The 18,009-nt window shown below is 34.3% G+C and overlaps 1 protein-coding gene across 2 annotated transcripts in view; it reads right to left on the reverse strand.

The window, feature by feature from the left end:
• Positions 1-14,734: 14,734 nt before the first annotated feature.
• Positions 14,735-18,009, reverse strand: part of MAN2A1 (mannosidase alpha class 2A member 1) — a 112,724-nt gene continuing 109,449 nt past the window's right edge. For both annotated transcript variants that reach the window (XM_083883692.1, XM_083883693.1), the window contains exon 22: positions 14,735-17,678. In XM_083883692.1, coding sequence (XP_083739818.1) covers positions 17,526-17,678 — 153 coding nt within the window. In that variant the 3' untranslated portion in view covers positions 14,735-17,525. The remainder of the gene's footprint in view (positions 17,679-18,009) is intronic.

An 18,009-nucleotide genomic window follows, 5' to 3' on the forward strand; every position in this document is an offset into this window, starting at 1 on the left:
TAGATGAAATTAAACAGCCTGAAAGTACACAACATTAGTGAGCAGTGGGAATTAATATATGAACTTTTAAAAAATGGTTGAGGAACTGCCTGAAAGGGAGATAGCAAGGAGCTCTGATGAAAGAAGAGCTAGTGTTCCGGAGAAAGGTAATTAGGGAATTTTTCAAGTATTGGTTTTAGAACTGATGATATTTAAATATTTTCATCCGTGACCTTGGCAAACACAGTAGGAATACGCTGCTGCAATGTGCCAATGCCATGTATTCCATGTTTTATCAGGTCATGGCTGCATTCCAGCTAAAATATATAAAAGGCCATATGGATTTCTTTTCATTGCATGATAATCTGCTACTGCCAAAACAGCTTGGCTTTTGGCCCACTCTACACCACTGTTCTTCCCAAGCATGAAGAAAGAGAGCAGGACACAAAGCTGATGACTGTTTTGGGAAGCCTGAGTGAATATCCTGGGAAGGCTGCAGCCTCTTTCCTGTTAGTAGCTTTTTCAAGGGGCTCTCACTGTCCTCATCTTGACATGACCAGGTGTCTGTATCATGTGAATAAGGTCACTTGCTCAATTATTGCTAGTTACATACCAGACACACCAGTTAAGGAATGCGAGCATGCATGAATTTAGGACATGTAGGTTTGAAGAGCATGGGATCCCTGATTGATGACCTACAGAAGGGCTAGGGAAAAGTGTTCATATTAAGGCAAAGACAAAGGAAGAAACCCTGTGTTAGTCTAAATTGCCTCTATTGCCAAAAGTTAAATAACTTAAGCTACCTAGTAAGAATTAAGGAGATCCCTGAGGACCCAAGAATAACATTGCTATTTTTTAAGATAATAGTTTTCAAGCTTCCAAGTTTAAAATTATTGATAGTCAAAAACAGGAGGGGGAAAAAAACCAGTAATTCCTTTTTTGAGGTGTTAAAAATAATCACATTTTCCCCCCTACATTTAATTTTCTTTACCCCAAATATTCAGAAGTATCCGGACCAATATCTCTGTTCTGCAAACTACTGTTTGTATTTATTCCAAACTTCAGTTGGCAGCTGGGTGAGGTTGACTGACATGATACACAATGTGGTTTCACTAAATGCCTTCTCTTCTGCTTACTTAAAATTTTTTTCCATACATCTGAACTGCATCTGTTTTTCTTACAACCACATTTCAGTAGATCCTTGCCTGAGAATTATTCTGCATAATTCTGCATAAATGGATGCTATTGTTAAGAATAGTCACACAGTGGTCTGTGAAAAAAAAAATTATTTACATCTTGTGTAAACAACTTTGCCCAATAATTGATCATATTGGTCAGATTTGGACTGTATGTGGTATAACAAACATTGACCAATATATTATTTTTAACATTATATTTTTTTTTATTTTTAATATATTATTTTAAGAGTACTAGTACAGGACCACTATTAAGTAATCCTTATCCAACTTTACTCACCTGTCTTCCAAAAATATAAGTCTCAGTGATTTCCAGAACTGTTTGCTCAGGCTCTTTTTTTTAACAGATGCCAGATTTCTTTCTGAATTTGTCTGACATCTTTGTGAAGCTATGTTTTCTGGTTGGTTTTTGGATTTTTTGTAGGTTTGGGTTTTTGTTTGATTGGTTGGTTGTTTTGTTTTTTGGGGGTTTTTTTGTTGGGTTTTTTTAGTGGTGGTGGTGGTGATGGAGTCGGGTTTGTTTTGGTTCGTTTTGGTTTGTTTTGGGGTTTTTTGTGGTCAGTTTTTTGTTTGTTTGTTTGTTGGTTGGTTTTGTTTTGTTTTGTTTGGTTTGGTTTTTTTGGTTGATGAGTCTCAGCTTTTCACTCTTTCCTCATTTGAAAACAATTATAATCTTCCCTGTTCTGTACCCATTATTTTTTCTACTTCTACTATGATACTTGAAAGATGAAATAATTAGAACTACTGACAATATTCAATACAGGGACATAATGTTGATTTGTGCAAATTCTCATGAATATTTTCTGGTATGTTTCATATAGTTTGGTTTTTTGCCTTGTCTCTCCTTCAAAGAATAAAATCCAGTGCTATAATTTTCTTCTTATCTGCCGCTGAGCATTGAATCTGACATTTTCAGAGACATGCACATTTTTTTTTTAGTAATAGCTGATTTATAGGCCATCATTTTATATACATATATAAGTTTCCATATTCTGAAATTAGTTTACCAGTCCATTTGTCTTGTCTCTTGTGTATGCATTGCAATGCCTAAGCCAGAAGAGTACGATTGGTGCCAAAAGAATATAAACCCATAAAAATTAAAGAAAAAACTTCAGTAGGTATACATGTCCAAAATTAAAGACATGCTTCTGGATAGAGGCATTTCTAGGTCAATAGAGAAGATAGGAAGAGGGAAGATACTGAAGCACAAGTCTACTAAAATGGTTGAAATCTTAGTTGGAGTGTGGACAAAGTGTTACAGCAAATGGCAGAATTATTTCACAGAAGAGACTCTAGTCTCGAAGATATCCTAAGACTATGGAAATACCAATAGGATTTTAATCTTCATGCAGGCCTGGAGCTACTGAAAGCCAAGAATATTCAAATAACAAGGGGGTTTGATACCAGAGGAATAACACCAAATTAAAAAAAAGAAGGGAAAGATGTTTTCCTTTTCAAGACAATCCAGAGAACTTCTTATACCAGAAGAGATTGCTGAAAAGAAAATCCTTCAAACAAACCAATCAGAAGAGATCAATTCCATCAAACTTTAATCTGCATACAAGAAAGTAAGTGCACCATCATAAAACCCATTAGCTTTGCAGTCTCTCTGTTGGTCAGGTGATTCAAATATTGATATGAATTATGCAGGAAGCCTTCAAGAAAACTAATGAATGTTTCATATGATAAATAAGGTATTACGCTTTCTCTTCTTTCTTTTTCCTAAGACTAATTGCTAGCTAGATGCCTAAAAAAACATTAGCAGATATGTTTTGCTAGGTTATAGATCAATCATAGACAAGTGGTATTGCTTATTTAAGACTCTAAAAGGATGAACTCAGAAATTACCAGTCATGAATCTAACAGAAATAGAACTGCTCTATAATAATTTCTGAATAGGATTAATTTGGCACTATGGTCTTCTCTTTTTGAACACACAGGTTTTGTCTAATGATAAATAGACTCAGAGGTTGAAAGAAACAGGGAAAAAAAAAGAAAAAGAAATCAAAATTACTTCTTCCCACCTCATTAGAAATAAACGGTTAAGAGAAAATCTTGTGAGAAGACAAAGGAGTGTGGTAAAATAGAAGAAAAAGACTACTGTAATACTTTTAATTTTCTAAAGGAGAAGTTAACTGCTGTTGGTAACTTTTATAACAGACTAGACTAATAAACAGACAGCTCCTGGAAGATAACCAGGGAATAGGAGTATAGAGGTATATACAACAGTCTCTGTGCTTTGTCCTTACTGTTAAAATAAGACAAACCTTGTATTTGTACATCTATTTTTATATATATGTGCTGTGGGTACAAGTGTACAGGTATGGTTGAGCAGAGAGTTTTACACTCCCACCCTGGAACAATCCAAGCCTTCTCCTCTTATTTCCAATGTATACAGAACTATAAATGAGTAGACTTCCCAATCACTTCCTCTCAGTCCAAGGATCTGGAGCTGGGATTCTGAGGAAGAAATACAGAAAGGTAAGTTATGAATGTACATATTGTAAACATCACTAATAAGAGAGCAGCCATTCTTTTTCTTTTCTTACTTTGAGTAATCATCTCTGGATGTATTCACATCAGGGAATATCCCAAAAACTCCTAGGTAGAGCCTCCAAAAATTGATATTGGGCACTTTTTTTTAATGACAAAAAGGCACACATTGATCCTGGCATATCTTCAACATGATATGTTCAATATGATTTCATTGTTGATCTAATCTATTACAATAAGCTGGTAGCTAGTACACAAACTCTGGAGAAAAAAAAAAGAACTACTCAGAAATAACATTTAAAAATTAGGAAAACCTGAAGAAAGCAAAAAAATATGGCACCATTTGCAGTACTGATGACAGAGTGAGTTTCAAACAAATGTCTAAGAACAACTGCATGGATGTCACAGTGCAAGGTGACAATTTTCAATTATGCATTCTCTGCAGAAAAAAAAGCAGACCAGACATCTAGGCAGCTGATCCCAGGCTGGTATGCAGCAACTCACTTTTAGGTGTTAATCATGTCCCCAACAAGTCAGGATTAACTGTGCTCAGTAGAAGCTCAAACAAAGCTGCTTAAAGAAGTCATCCACATTTGAGCGCATTAGAGAATAATTTTCCACCACAACTCAAGCAGACTATCAGATCGAACAATAAAGGTAAGTGTTGGGCACTAGGCCTTACTGGATGGAACCTCTTTGGCATTAAAGATCAGCTATATTTTGTCACTTTTACCTACAGGAAAAACCCTACTTGCCAGTCTACTAGAAGGTAAATAAGAATTATCCATTATATATATCTTAACATACCACCACCAGATTCTGTCATTGTCTCAGACTCAAACATTCAAGAACCTACAACACAAACATTCCAACTAAATTAGATAGTTGGTAAACAAGTGCAAATCTCAGCAATCCACGTCACGTCAGCTAAAACTAGAGTAAATATAGATGATAGCCAAGGGATACTTGGGCTGATAAAGAGGACAGTCTTGTTGTAAATACGTACAAATATAATACATTCACAAATTTATTTTAACTTGTATTCATTTTCTGATATATATCATACTTCTACTCCATCATCATCATCCTGCTGGCCAGCACAAATTGTCATAGAACAGTTTTCAATAATATATCAATATTGAATAAAAAACCTTCCTGAGAGCCATAAAACTGGCTGTTTTTTCCAGCCTTGCTCACGTAATTTTTTGTATTTCATTGTTTTCAACAGCTGCAAGCAAAATTAAGTGGGAACATCCAGTCATTATTTACCTTTTCTATAAATTTTATATATTTTGAAGCTTCAATCCCAGGAAAATATTTATGAAACAAGTATCTCTTTTGCATACTCATCTAGATGTAGGAAAATTTGCAAATTTGGATCTCTGACCCAGCCATTTGAGCCAGAATGCCTCCCAGAGTTGTGCTACATGTACACATTTTTTTATTATATTACGCTCTTTCCCTAAAACAATCCTGTGCATTCCCAGCTAAGGAACAGATGTGATTTGTCATCTACAACAGGCAATATTCTAACCTGAACTGACAAAAAATTAAAGTTCCACTAACAGCCAAATATAAATTGATATTATTTGCAAAGGCAGTAAGAAAAAGAAAAAACCCAAAGTTTGCAGTAGACACCAATATACATCTGCTTCTAATTAGCAGAATATACAGAATTAGACTTACTGTAAAGCACAGAACAAAACAGAATGAATAGTGAGAATTAAGTTTGTGAGACAGCTAAACTGAATTGTAAAGTTCTACAGTTTACTTACCCCTACAGCCCTTAAAGTCAAGAGTGTCCACTTGTGAATCTCTGGAAATTCCAGCACGTATCTTGAGAGGAAACTAAAACCACATTTCTGTTTCAAGAAGAGTTCAGACAGTCTTGTCAGTCTGCAGCTAAAGAATCCTAAAGTCACAAAGGATTGGTTGAAACAGGTGAACACTCACCATTTATACTTATTACTGACCAATGTGAATGTCAAGCTGTGAAACTTCTCACAAAAAACCCAAACCACAGAGTATATGCTCTTTAGGGTAAGGAAAAGCAGATGTATTCTCTCCAGACCACTTCCATAATGACCCAGCCCCACAGTGCAACCTCCAGCAGAGCTGTCAGTGTCAGCACATGAGTTTTACACTGCTTGAAAAGACAGGAGTGAAGACTGCATTATCTTGAAAGATTGGGATCTGTAAGAGACAACGAATCTAAACATAGGGGAAACCAAGAAAAACTTCATACTAAAAGGGCAATGGTGTCAGGCTCCCATTTCTTTGAGGGGCACGTTCCATTCCACAGTTTGTACTGATGACATCAGATTTAATTTCGGAGAGAAAAATATAGCTAGGCATCCCAACATACCATTTTTCCAACACAGGAAATGACTGAATGCTTTGCAGGACACTGCATGAACGTGCCAAATGCTCCTAACTTTCTTTGAGCCAGAACTGACTCATTATAATGCAAGTAATGCAAGTGGCTATGATCATAATGCACAGAGCCTTTCTGGCTTTATTATGGCAAGCTATAGGTTTTAGCTATATTTTCCCTTCTAGGCAATCAGATAAAGCAATATAAAAATGATTTGGAAGCCAGATTCTTCTGTTTCAGTTGGAAGTGAACAGAAGGTTAATGGCATTGTTTTTACACTACATAACCTCTCTGTGAATCCAGTGTCTCTTGGTGGTACCTGCAAGAAGAGGTTATTAAACTCTCAAACAATTTCTAGGTTGGTTTATACCTAAACCAAAAAAAAAAAAATAAAAATAAAATAAAAAAAAAAAAAAATTACATAGGTGATTTAGCTTGTAAAACTTTCCTATGAAAGTTTTGGCAACTGATAATAAAAAGCTGGATACTAGTATTTGCTTGCTAGTAGAATAATTGGTAACATACAAGGTGTGGATGTCATCCACAACTGTAAAAATTCCCATTATTTGCTGCTGAAAGGTCAGTAATTGTGTTACATGTGCTGGATGCTACAATCGAGAAGACTCAGAGACTTCTGCCAGTGAAATGTTACACTATTTGCTAAATGGTAGAGGACTTTCAAATAAAAAACTCTTAAGGCAATGAAGAAGAAATGGTGACAATTTCTCTCATAAACTCACAATTGTATTTACAGCCTTAGAGTAAACAGCATGAAAATAATTGTGGATGTAGGTTTTTTTTCTGATGCAGTGATGATGAACTAGAAGATTGCTTGTGGAGATGAACAGAAATATTTAAATAGTGAACAATGGAGGAAATTAGCTGGAATAGCAAATATCTCTCTTGTCTGAAGTGACAAGACACTGAATTTAGAACTTCAGAAATGTAAATGACATTTTATTTTGACCTGCTGCTTTCAGGGACAAATCTCATCAGGTCCCAAATTATGGTGAAAACTATCAAAATTCACACATCCTCTTCTGAATTGTGTTAGTTTCCTTACAGAAGCAAAGATGTATAGTCAGACAAGCTTGGCAATGTGTAGGCCTTTGGTTAAAGTAATTTTACATTCATAACTTTCCCTCAATTGTATTTGAAGGCACAATTACAACCACACGTGTTTTCCTATCTTGTTTGTTGTTAGTCTTCTATTAGTCTTATCTTTCTTGACATGAGGAATTTGGAGCAAGATGAGCATCAGGCTTGGAGAAAGTAAGCAAGCCCTTCCAAGCACAAAACAGGGACTAAGCCCATTGTCATGGCAACAGGAATCAGATATGAATGGTTTGGTTGCCTATATTCTAGTACATAGGTAAAGATAGTACAAGTTTAGATTGAAAGTGCAATACTCCTTGATTCCACTTTTAAATTATAGATTAATTTATATAAATGTCAAGGAAAAAAAAAATTTGTACTATTTAATCTAAAGATCTTATAATTTTCAAGAATGTGAAACAGTGCAGAGGTATTATATAAAAATCCATATTTTAAATTTATGAACAATTTTCACACAATATTTAATGTTGAGAAAATATTCTATTTTCCAGAGAGTCTGTGCTAAATAAAATTATTTCCTGGAATTCAAAATATAAACCAAAAATATATTCCCTTGCACCCTATAGTATGCAAACCCAGAAATTGAAATAAGATCACTGTATTCACCAAATCAAAAAGGTACATAATTTGTAATTCTGTTTTTTCCCTTTGTCATTCAAAAGGAGGATTACATATATTTGAAAGACTTTCAGAAGAGCACAGATCCAGTGATCTTGAACTATAATCAATATTTGCAGAGCACATGAATGTTGTCCTTATCTGTACATCTGTGCATCATGTGGGAAAACATCGTGTGTAAACAAATGTATTGGAATTCTTACACACAGACCATCTTCTAACATTGATCTTACAGCTTTTATTGACATTAAATTGTTAGATCACAACCTCCCAAAATATATATTTTTTGAATTTGTCTTTATATCCTTTTACATTTTCTTTAATGCAAATTCTTTTTTTTATAGAAATCCTTTTGGCTCCAAGACTGCTGTGTAAAATCTGTTTGATCTTTTGATGTGAGATCATAATCCAATGATAAAGCTGAGCCGCAAATGATTAATCTCCATATAAGCACCTTGGAAAGGGCTGTGCAGGGACTGCTTCAGTGCACCTAAGGACAGAATTGTCTGAGTTGCTCTGAAGACTTATTTGCTCTCCTTGAATGCAGAAAAACAAAAGGAAAAGCCTATGGCTACTGTTTCGCTTCCCACACTGGTCTGCATGGCTGCTGCCATTGAGTATCCTCCTACACGAGATTACTGAATGCTCTTAATACTTCTGCTTCTTTGGCAAAGTTTGCTACAAATACCCAAACATATCTTCTGTTTTATGCACCAGTCTCTTATATCAGAGAGGCAGGATCAAAGTCTCAGCTCTAATTTTCAAGATTCCAGTGACTTCAAAACATATATCTAAATAAATTACTACATGGGAATATGATGGCATTAAGAAATTATAATTTCAATCAAGATGAAACATTCAAACACCTGATGGAGACTACCAAGTTCCTTCTAGTTTTAGCTACCAATCTAAGCCCTCATTAAAAGTAAAACTGAGGAAGATTGTTTTATTGGGTTCTTTTAATCTGCTTTTTCTGTCTTTTCGGTTTGAATTCACAGCTACAAATATTTAGCTTTCAGTAGAATGGCCCTTAGTTAAAAAAAATCTTTAATCAGACTTAAATTGAAGACATTTAGATAGACTGTTGAGATCTAAATTCAGTTTAGACTGAATTTTGTTTTGTTATCTGGGTAGGAACATTAAGTTTTTTTATCTCTCATTTTCAAATAGGAGCTTGTATCAGTTGCCATTCTCAGAGTGAAAAAAGTCAAATAACCTTTTTTTTTGTAAAGGGCTTCTCGAGTTGGCTTGCCAGAAGTCAGAGTCACATTTCTCTTCTCATACTGGAACCATTATCAGCTTATGTTTGCAGGACCTGCCAGTGACAGAAATCCACTTGTGCTTTCCAAGATCTCCGAGAGTTTTGTAGAGTTTGCTGCTGCCCAGCCATGAGAAATGTTGCTGTTTGTCAACCAGGGTGATACTGGCTGTTTTTAGGCAAGAAGATGCTGTAAACTGATCTCATCTTTATATTAATATTAATCTCACAAAAGCCACCATGCCAATCCCTACTGTCCCTTCCATACTGGTAGAAGACTGAGTGTTCCCTAAAATACTATGAATTTCTAGATTCCAAATATATCACCATGACAAGGAACTAACTGTAGGTTCATGTTTCTCCTTTGGTCTCTAAAAGATGTGAAAGTTGTAATCTCAATAAACTTTCCTTTATCCTTCTTAAGTTTCAGTCCTCGTGCACAATTCCAGCTCACAGACATGTTGACACCAATGTACTTTGCTGTTCCTCCAGTGACCTAGTCTTGGCTAGATGCTCTCCCAGTCCCATTACTCAGACATTTCCCTCTGCCAAATTTCCCTTTTCCCCAGTTTCATTCTGTCTTACCTTGATTGAAGTTTCCAGAATCTTAGAATATCCAACAATTTAAAATAATGAAATAATCTTAAAAGGTTCCTCTGCTTGTGGTGAGCAGTGGAGCCATGCTCTGATCACCACTCATTGTTTCCCTTCCCTGTCAAATACTTTACTTTTGACATTCAAGCATTCACTCACTGTGTGATCAGGAACAATTTATCATGAATATGAAAGTGAAGAATATTTCTAGAATAGATACTTTCCTGCTGATTTTCCAATTCCATAAATCCATTTAATTGTCTCTTTTCTTTAAAAGGATCAGCTATCTTTGAGTGCAAGGCATCCTATAGCCTTTTACCATCAGTAGAAATTTAAAGATTTATATTTCTTCTAATTGTTGGAGCATAGACATAGCTCTCCCAAAGCAAAGCCATTCTATTTCACAGTAAATGTGTTGCTGTTTTCCAAAGTAATTAAGCAAAAACAGAATTCAAAATAAATACAGTAGAATTTCAGATTTGCAGATTAGCAAGTGTTTACTTTTCCATTAGACTGAACCAAAAAATTCTGCAGTAACTACAAACTTTCTCCCATAGTAACACAAAAACACACAGTAGGGAAAATTACTATATACTTGATTCTCTCAGTAAGTTCTTAAAATAAGTTCTGAGTCCCTAAACCTATGTCCAATGTGAAAGAAAAAATAAGTATATGAGAATATACATTGGTGTTTCTTCTGGAAAACTGGCAAATCCATAAGATGATGATGTGTGAAGCAAAGCCCAACAAAACTCCTTTTTTTTTGGCCATCGGGGAAATTGTATTCTAGGGCTATCTACTGTCTCACTTCTGTTTCTGTCCATGGAAATTTCTCTTTGTTTATTACCTGGCTATAATAAATTTTAAAATACTATTCACATTTCTTCCCATTTGAGCATACTCACAACTTTGTGTTTTCACAGGTCAATAAAACTTTATTGATTCTTATTCAGACTGCAACATGTACCAAGACATCTTTCAGCAAACAAGCAAGAGCCTTCTAACATGCTTTGAAGCATCATTTCAGACAAGAGAAATCCTTTTGTTTTATCATAGCTCTGTCATTACCAAAAATATCTTCCCTTTGCCCTTTGGATTAGTTTCAATTTACCAGTACCTGCTTCTAAGGCCACATGTAGAACACAAAATTAAACCAAACACTGGTGTAACATTACTATGCATCAATGTCAATTGTTAAAAATTATTTTAATCTCAGTTTTCCATGTGATCTGTATGTAAGGCAGTATTAAATTAGTGATTGCTCTCACTTTTAGAGGAACTGTAAAATCACACCCTGACCACCCACAGTTCCACACCTCCCATCTCAAGAGCCAGTACCTTTTCAACCCTGTTCCTTGGTCACCTGCACATCCAAAATACAGCCTGTCATCACAGTTACAAGGATTTGTGCACATAATGCTTTAGGCAGTGCCACTGTGAGAACACTGTGACTAGAAAGCTCAATAAAACTTGTATTTTAATCACAGTTTGCAACGGAAAATTGAACTGGAATTCTATAGGCATTATGTTGCCAAATTTTAAAAACCATGATAGAGATGACATGGTATTCTCTGAGTCTAGATATGTGTTGGGGTTGGTGAGACAGAGGCTTGCTTGGTTTTTAATTTCCTAATTAAAACATGGGAAAACGATGAGGACTGCTGTGAGATTCCACATAGATTTTGACAAAGTCCTGTGGAATGAGATCTGAGTGCCTCTTCTTTTCTTTAGCTATTGATGCTTATTTAGATGGTGCTTGTGTCACACTAATGCCTCAACCAAACTCTCACTAGGTCAGTGAAACACACTTCTTTTTTTCTTGGATTTAGAAGAATGCTCTTGACTCTTATCTTGGAAGAGATGTTTTGTTTTCCCTAATTAAATGTATATAACCATCAAGGAATGCTCTTCAGCATCAAGGGCAGAACACTTTTCCTTCTTGACTAGCACATACTTGATTCACCGTTTCATATACTATATATTACAACCAAAATTGTCCTACCATCTAGCTAAGAGTTATCAAAAATATTCAGAAAATGATCAGAGATCCATTTCTGATCCGCATCTGCAGGAACTTTAATAACTACAACTTTCCAAACTACAGGTTTCTCATTTCAGCTACACCTCCTGTGTTCTCTCTGGAAAGCTACCAAGAGCTGCAAACCATGAGTTTTGCATAGAGTGCATCTTTAAAAATGAACTTCCACAAACTCAAATTGTAAGGTACCTTTCCTACCAGCAATTACACGTTGATTACATATTTTAAAACCCAACACAATGTAATTATTATCATCTTGATTTATCTTTCAAAGGCCCAGTATTTGATGAATGAAAATTCACAACTCATTTTGTGTATTTGAATACCAGTAGGCTAACAGGTTGTGGATCCTTGTGTCAAAACCATTTGAGTAAGTTTGCCTTACAGTTACATCTGAGCTTTCACAGATTCTTTCCCATGTCTACTAGCCAAGTCAGTAGATTTCACTTAGTATGATACAAGAAAAAGCTATGAGACTGATTTGATCCCTGTCAATACAAAAAAAAAAAAAAAAAAAAAAAAAAAAAAAAAAAAAAAAAAAATCCCTTTTGTCTTGCAAAATGCTTTATTTGGTTGAAGGACTTTGACTAACATGCTCCATTAAGAATGTTCGTAACAGCTGTATTCAATCTTTTGACACCATCACTGTCAATCTGAATTCCTTCCATTAAACTCATATTGTTTATTTTAGCTCCTAAAATAAATACTGTTTAAATATTTCAAAACAAAAGGGAACACAGATAATACATCTTTTCACTGTCAGAGGTATTAAAGTGTGTTGTGAAAAAAGGTCATCTTGTGTTTGCAAAGCTGTGTGTCTCTAAACTACTGTGATTCAGACAGCACAGCTTACTTAAGATCTATTTTGTCTTCATTAGACATTTTAAAATGCAAGACAGTTAATTACTCATTCTGAACATATGCAGGACTTCTGGAAGGTAGGTTACAGGGTAACCAAAAGGTCCTGAAATGAAGAGTGAGTTATATCATGAAACTGAAGAAGAGAAAAAGGGAGAAAAAAGCACTGAAGCTCGTTCAAGTGTATTTTCAGAAACAAACGTATGTATTTCTGAGGAGCAGGCCAGTGATGCAAGGCAGTTCTGGCAAGCAAATACGGCAGGCATAGCATTTGCATGATCATTGATGTAGACGTAAAACATGTAATTCTTGAAGAATGTATCACATCCCATGTTCTGGCTGACACTGCAGGTAGCCCAACTCCAGAAAGCTCTGTCATGTCCCATGGGAGGGCTGTGTGGATGCTGGAGCCTACAAATGCTCACACCTTTAGCTGGCATGCCAAGAATGGAGAAAATACAAAAGGAGTTGGTTAAGATAGAAATAAAAATAGACCAGCTATCTCGGTAGATAATGAGACTTTGCAGCTCATGATTTGAAAGGAACAAAGACACGTGCTTTCCTGTATGGTGGATGTGTCCAATGCAAAGGGAGTGGTGATGGCGGAGGTGTAACTGTGACCTAAGTCTCCAGTCAACTGATACTCATAAAATGAATGATTTCTGTAGACTGGGCATCACATTAACAGGGCATCACAATAACAGGCACTGCATATCAGGAAGAATGTGTTATATTGAGAACCTGAAGCTCTGAAATGTATAATCAAAAATGCCCTTGCCTTTACAGTCCAAACAGCACAATTTTATACAAATTATGGATACTTTAAAAAATTTAATTACTTTCTTACTATTCCTAGTGCTATTAAATGATTTACCTAAAGGAAAGAGAGTAATGGAAATCTAGTGCACTACTGATGTTTTGTACCCCAGAAATTCTGAAGTACAAAGATTAGCTGATGCAATATAGACTTTGAATATCTATTAATTCATAAAATATGTATATTGAAAGACTGGTCCACAATTTAATATTTTAATTTACAGAGAAATTGGAGAGAGACAAACTTTTTGTCAGTCTGAAAAGTCCCAATAATTCTCCATTGATCTGACTTTATTCTAGACAATATATTATTTTTATATGTTCCCTCTTTTAGAAGAAAAAATTATTACCTTTGGCTGTTTTTTGAAATTCGTTATATTACGACAGAATAGTTATCCTGAAATAAAAAGGGATAACAACTGAATCTCTGTTTTAGATTTTATCACAGATATATATAACCCATCATGATCCAAATAACCCACTAAATCTGAGTAACAGTGTCACTATCAGTAAAGATGGATAGAGATCCCACTTTTTTAAAAAAACAAAATGCAGAGGCATACATCAATATAGTTAGTATAATTTCATATAGTAAAAGAAGTTACTGGAATTAGTGGAATATGTTCTGTCCACATGGTCATGCTGATATTAATTGATTCCAAATTAGGGTGACCTTAAAATGGTGAAGGTCTGCTTTAAATTAGACCATACCCATTTTTGCCTGTTAGATGTTACATATTTTCAGGTTTTATTTTGAAACTTCACCTTTAAAATTATGGGGATTTACTTTGTGTGTGTATATACCTGCTATTATATTTATAGTTAAGACTATCCAAAAGCAAATAGCCTCAGGCACTGACTGAAAGTTATACTGTATTGTCTTTGCAAGTCATTATGTTCAAGCTCCACTTTCAAAAGCAAATCTGTAAAACATCTATGCCTGTTCAACTTGCCCTGTGCAATTACAGAACATTACATTAGCATGATCTAATTTTTAAAGTGTTCAGTCTAATTAAAGTTGAACTGTTGTTTTGACTTACTATGTTCCAATGGTGTGTGCAAGAATAGCATCCATTTCATTACTCCCAAATGCTTCAAAGATAAACACTAATTCGAATTTTTAAAAAAATCTAGAATTTTAAATCTTCTAATATTTTCTATGAAGTCAATGTATGAATTCCTTTGCAAAAGAGCTGCCTATTTCCTTCCTGCGCTGTGCAATCTCTTGTTTACTTCTCTGAAGTTAGGTTCATCTCACTACAGATAACTGTAATTCCCAATAGATACTGACCTATGAACCTTTTCAAATAAGTTATACTTGTTGTTTCTCTCATTTAAAGAAAAAACATTGTTAAAGCCAAGGCATTAATGACGCTGACCACATCTCACAATAACATCACCTTTTATTAGAGATCTTATTTTACATATCCCCATAAGATATAAAACCTTCCAAGAGAAAATATCAAAAACCTTTAGCTGAAATCAGTTTGTTTCAGACAACATAAACAAGTAAACCAAAGAAAATTAAGACAAAGGAATGTAAAAAACCCAAACCCATAAAATCCAAACAGGTACAACTCTCAGATTGAAAGTAACATCAAGGTTTTAAAACCATTTCTTATACAGCATTGTATTTAAAATCATACTGGCAAGGTAAAGATGCTTCTTTCTCTTAACCAATAGCTACAAACCCAGCAGTTATAAAAACAGAAAAAAAAAACCAAAATAATGAAATTGAATTAGATGGCCAATTCACAAAAAAACCAGTATAAGAATTCATTAAGACTTGTGAAAAAAACCCCAAAACAACAGAACAACCCAAAAAAACCCACCCTCAAAACCCCCCAAACAAAACTAAAATCCAACGAAAGAGACTTTAACCAGAGTTTTGATTTAGTTAAGGATAACATCTGCTGGTTAAGGATAATTCAGGTATCACGATTGTACAGCTGATGATAAAAGTAAAGAACCAATGCTATATGAAGAATCTTTCAAAGCAATTCCAAGAGACAAAATACTTTAAAATTTTATTGCATCAAAATTTTCCTTTTCTGCCTAGCAACACTGAAATAGTATTTTGAATGTTTTCTTGCACAGAACACACAAAATTCTCTTAAACATTTTAATTCTGAAGAAGCAACAAAATAAATGTTATGAGAAACTTCTGCTGGCAAATCTACTATGCTTTGACTTCCATCAAAAACCAGCATTTTCAAATATTCTTTCCAAGAAAAGTTACAGTACATGTTTATTGCATGAAAACATCAATTTATTGGATCTATCTGATTCTTCCATTTGTGGTTAGTGGTTCCTATATTCTTGACATAACTTGCACCGGATCCTACTAAAGTATTCCCATTATTACAAAACACACAGTAGATTGAATTAGGTAAGAAAATCTACACAATCTCAACAGAGATCCAACCTGTGACAATGCATAAAATCTAAGTATGACTCTCATTCTCTTTTTAGATAGCTGTAGCTACACAAAATAATTTGATAGACTTGGATATTTGATATAATGTTTGAACAAAAATGATGAAAATAAATACAGGAGACAATATTAGAGCTAGCACACCTTTTTACCAGTTATGATGACTTTTCATGCATTAGTATTGAGGATAAGCAACTAGATATGGAAAAGTAAAGCATAAGCAAGAGATAGAAGAATGAGCTGTGAAAATAAATGAAGACTATAAAATGAGATCATACTCAACTGAATGTTCTCATATATATTAACTGTAAACAGCAGCTCTACTTAGGGAAATATTTTCACACTTGGATGGCTTAAGTACTAAATATGGATTAATACAAGGAAAAGAAAAGTCTCCATTCTTCAGTAACATGAACACTGGCAACGTAAGTGAGGTTTGTAAAGCAAGTTTGTAAAATGTTGTTTAGAATATAGGCACATCATTTAGAATTAACAGGTCACCACAGTCTGTGACATGCAAGCACATGTTTTGATGGGTTTGCAAACTATATCTTGCCTACTATCAACTCTCTGCATCAAGCTGCAATTTTCTTGAAAGCATTTGAATTTAGCTTCTACAGTAATTATTTTTTGTTGGTGTTTCACATAATGACATCATATTAATACATTCAAATAGTCAAAATGTTCAGAATAAGATAGCACAAACTTGGTGCAGGAGTACATAGATCAGTGTGGCCAGCATTGTCAAATAGGAGATACACAGCTTAAGTATTATATAAACTACCTTTTCCCCAAAAACATTAACATAGACACCAAAATTGTAACAAGACATATCAAAAAATAAGGCACATTTATTTTGATATGGTAATCTTGAAATAGAAAACTCATTTCAGAGAACACTGGTATCTAAATGAGTTTTATAAAAAATCTTGTATTCATGATAATTATGGACATTTCTCATCATGGTAATGGAATAATTGCACATATCCCAGTGTGTCAAGTAACAAAATGGGAGTTTTATTAAACATTTCCATTGCAAAATTGCTTTGTAGATTCACATTTTTCTATTTACATAACTCAGGTGAATGGTAGAAGTATTAAAATCTACCATCACTTATCACAAGTACTGCAGGCTTTCATTTTACCACAATTAATAATCCCCTTTGTGTTGAATAAATCGAAATTAATTGTGGAATAAATTGAGATTATTGTTATTTATAGAAATGACTGCAAATATTTGGACATTAGCTACTACACAAGAACATTTTATTCCATTTTATTCCCAAGCTGCATCAGGACTTTCTACACTGAGTTATTTGTACATAAATTCATCAAGAATCAGGAAAAGAAGGCTGTTTAAAATCCAATCCCCTACTTATGAAAATTAAAACACCAGAAACATCATTAATTAGCATTTAACCTGAGATTTAATCTGTTGAGAGGTTAGCATCCACAGAAATTTCTTCACTTTTGTATTAACTGATAATGATGATGCTATTTTATGGGGGATAAAAACTGGAAAGAAAGAAAAAAAAAAAAAAAAAAAAAAGAAAGAAAGAAAGAAAGAAAAAAAAGAAAAACAGCTGCTTGCAACATGGCTTTTCACTGTGTCGGTAAAAAAAAATTATAGAATGCATTTTTTATCACAGTATCCAGAAGCTGGAATAACATTAACGTGCCTCTTATTGCACATGAAACTCAGAGGAGATACAATTGCAGATTCTTCTCTATCTGATTATTAAAGCAGGATTTCATCTCAGCCGAATCCGGAACGTATTTATCTCCATAGAACTCATATTTATTTCACTTATATTTCTGGCATCTGGAGGTGAATGCATCAAAGATAACGATGTGGGTGTAAGACTTTCCACTCTGAATTTGCTAAAGAGTTTATGCACCTTTAACTGGAAGGGAAAAAAAAAACAAAACAAAAAACATACATTTAGAAAATGTAGTAAATACCTTAAAATTGTACAGTTCCTTGCAGCAGCCAGCACAGAAATTCTCATGCCAAAGATTCTGAATGTTTTAAAATATCATGGATTAAATACTGTACAATATTTTAGATCTTTTTAGCCAGGATTCATTTGCTACATGTAATTTAGTTAGTATATTCAAAATTATTAGAAATATTTGGATTTGAACACTTCTTATTTCTAAACAAAACAATATTTATTCTTCTGCCCAGAAGAAGAGATAAATCTCAAACCTATTTTAAAATTATATTTAAAAATT

This window comes from Zosterops lateralis, assembly GCF_965231275.1.
Source record: "Zosterops lateralis genome assembly, chromosome: Z".
In the NCBI taxonomy this organism is placed as follows: Eukaryota; Metazoa; Chordata; class Aves; order Passeriformes; family Zosteropidae; genus Zosterops; species Zosterops lateralis.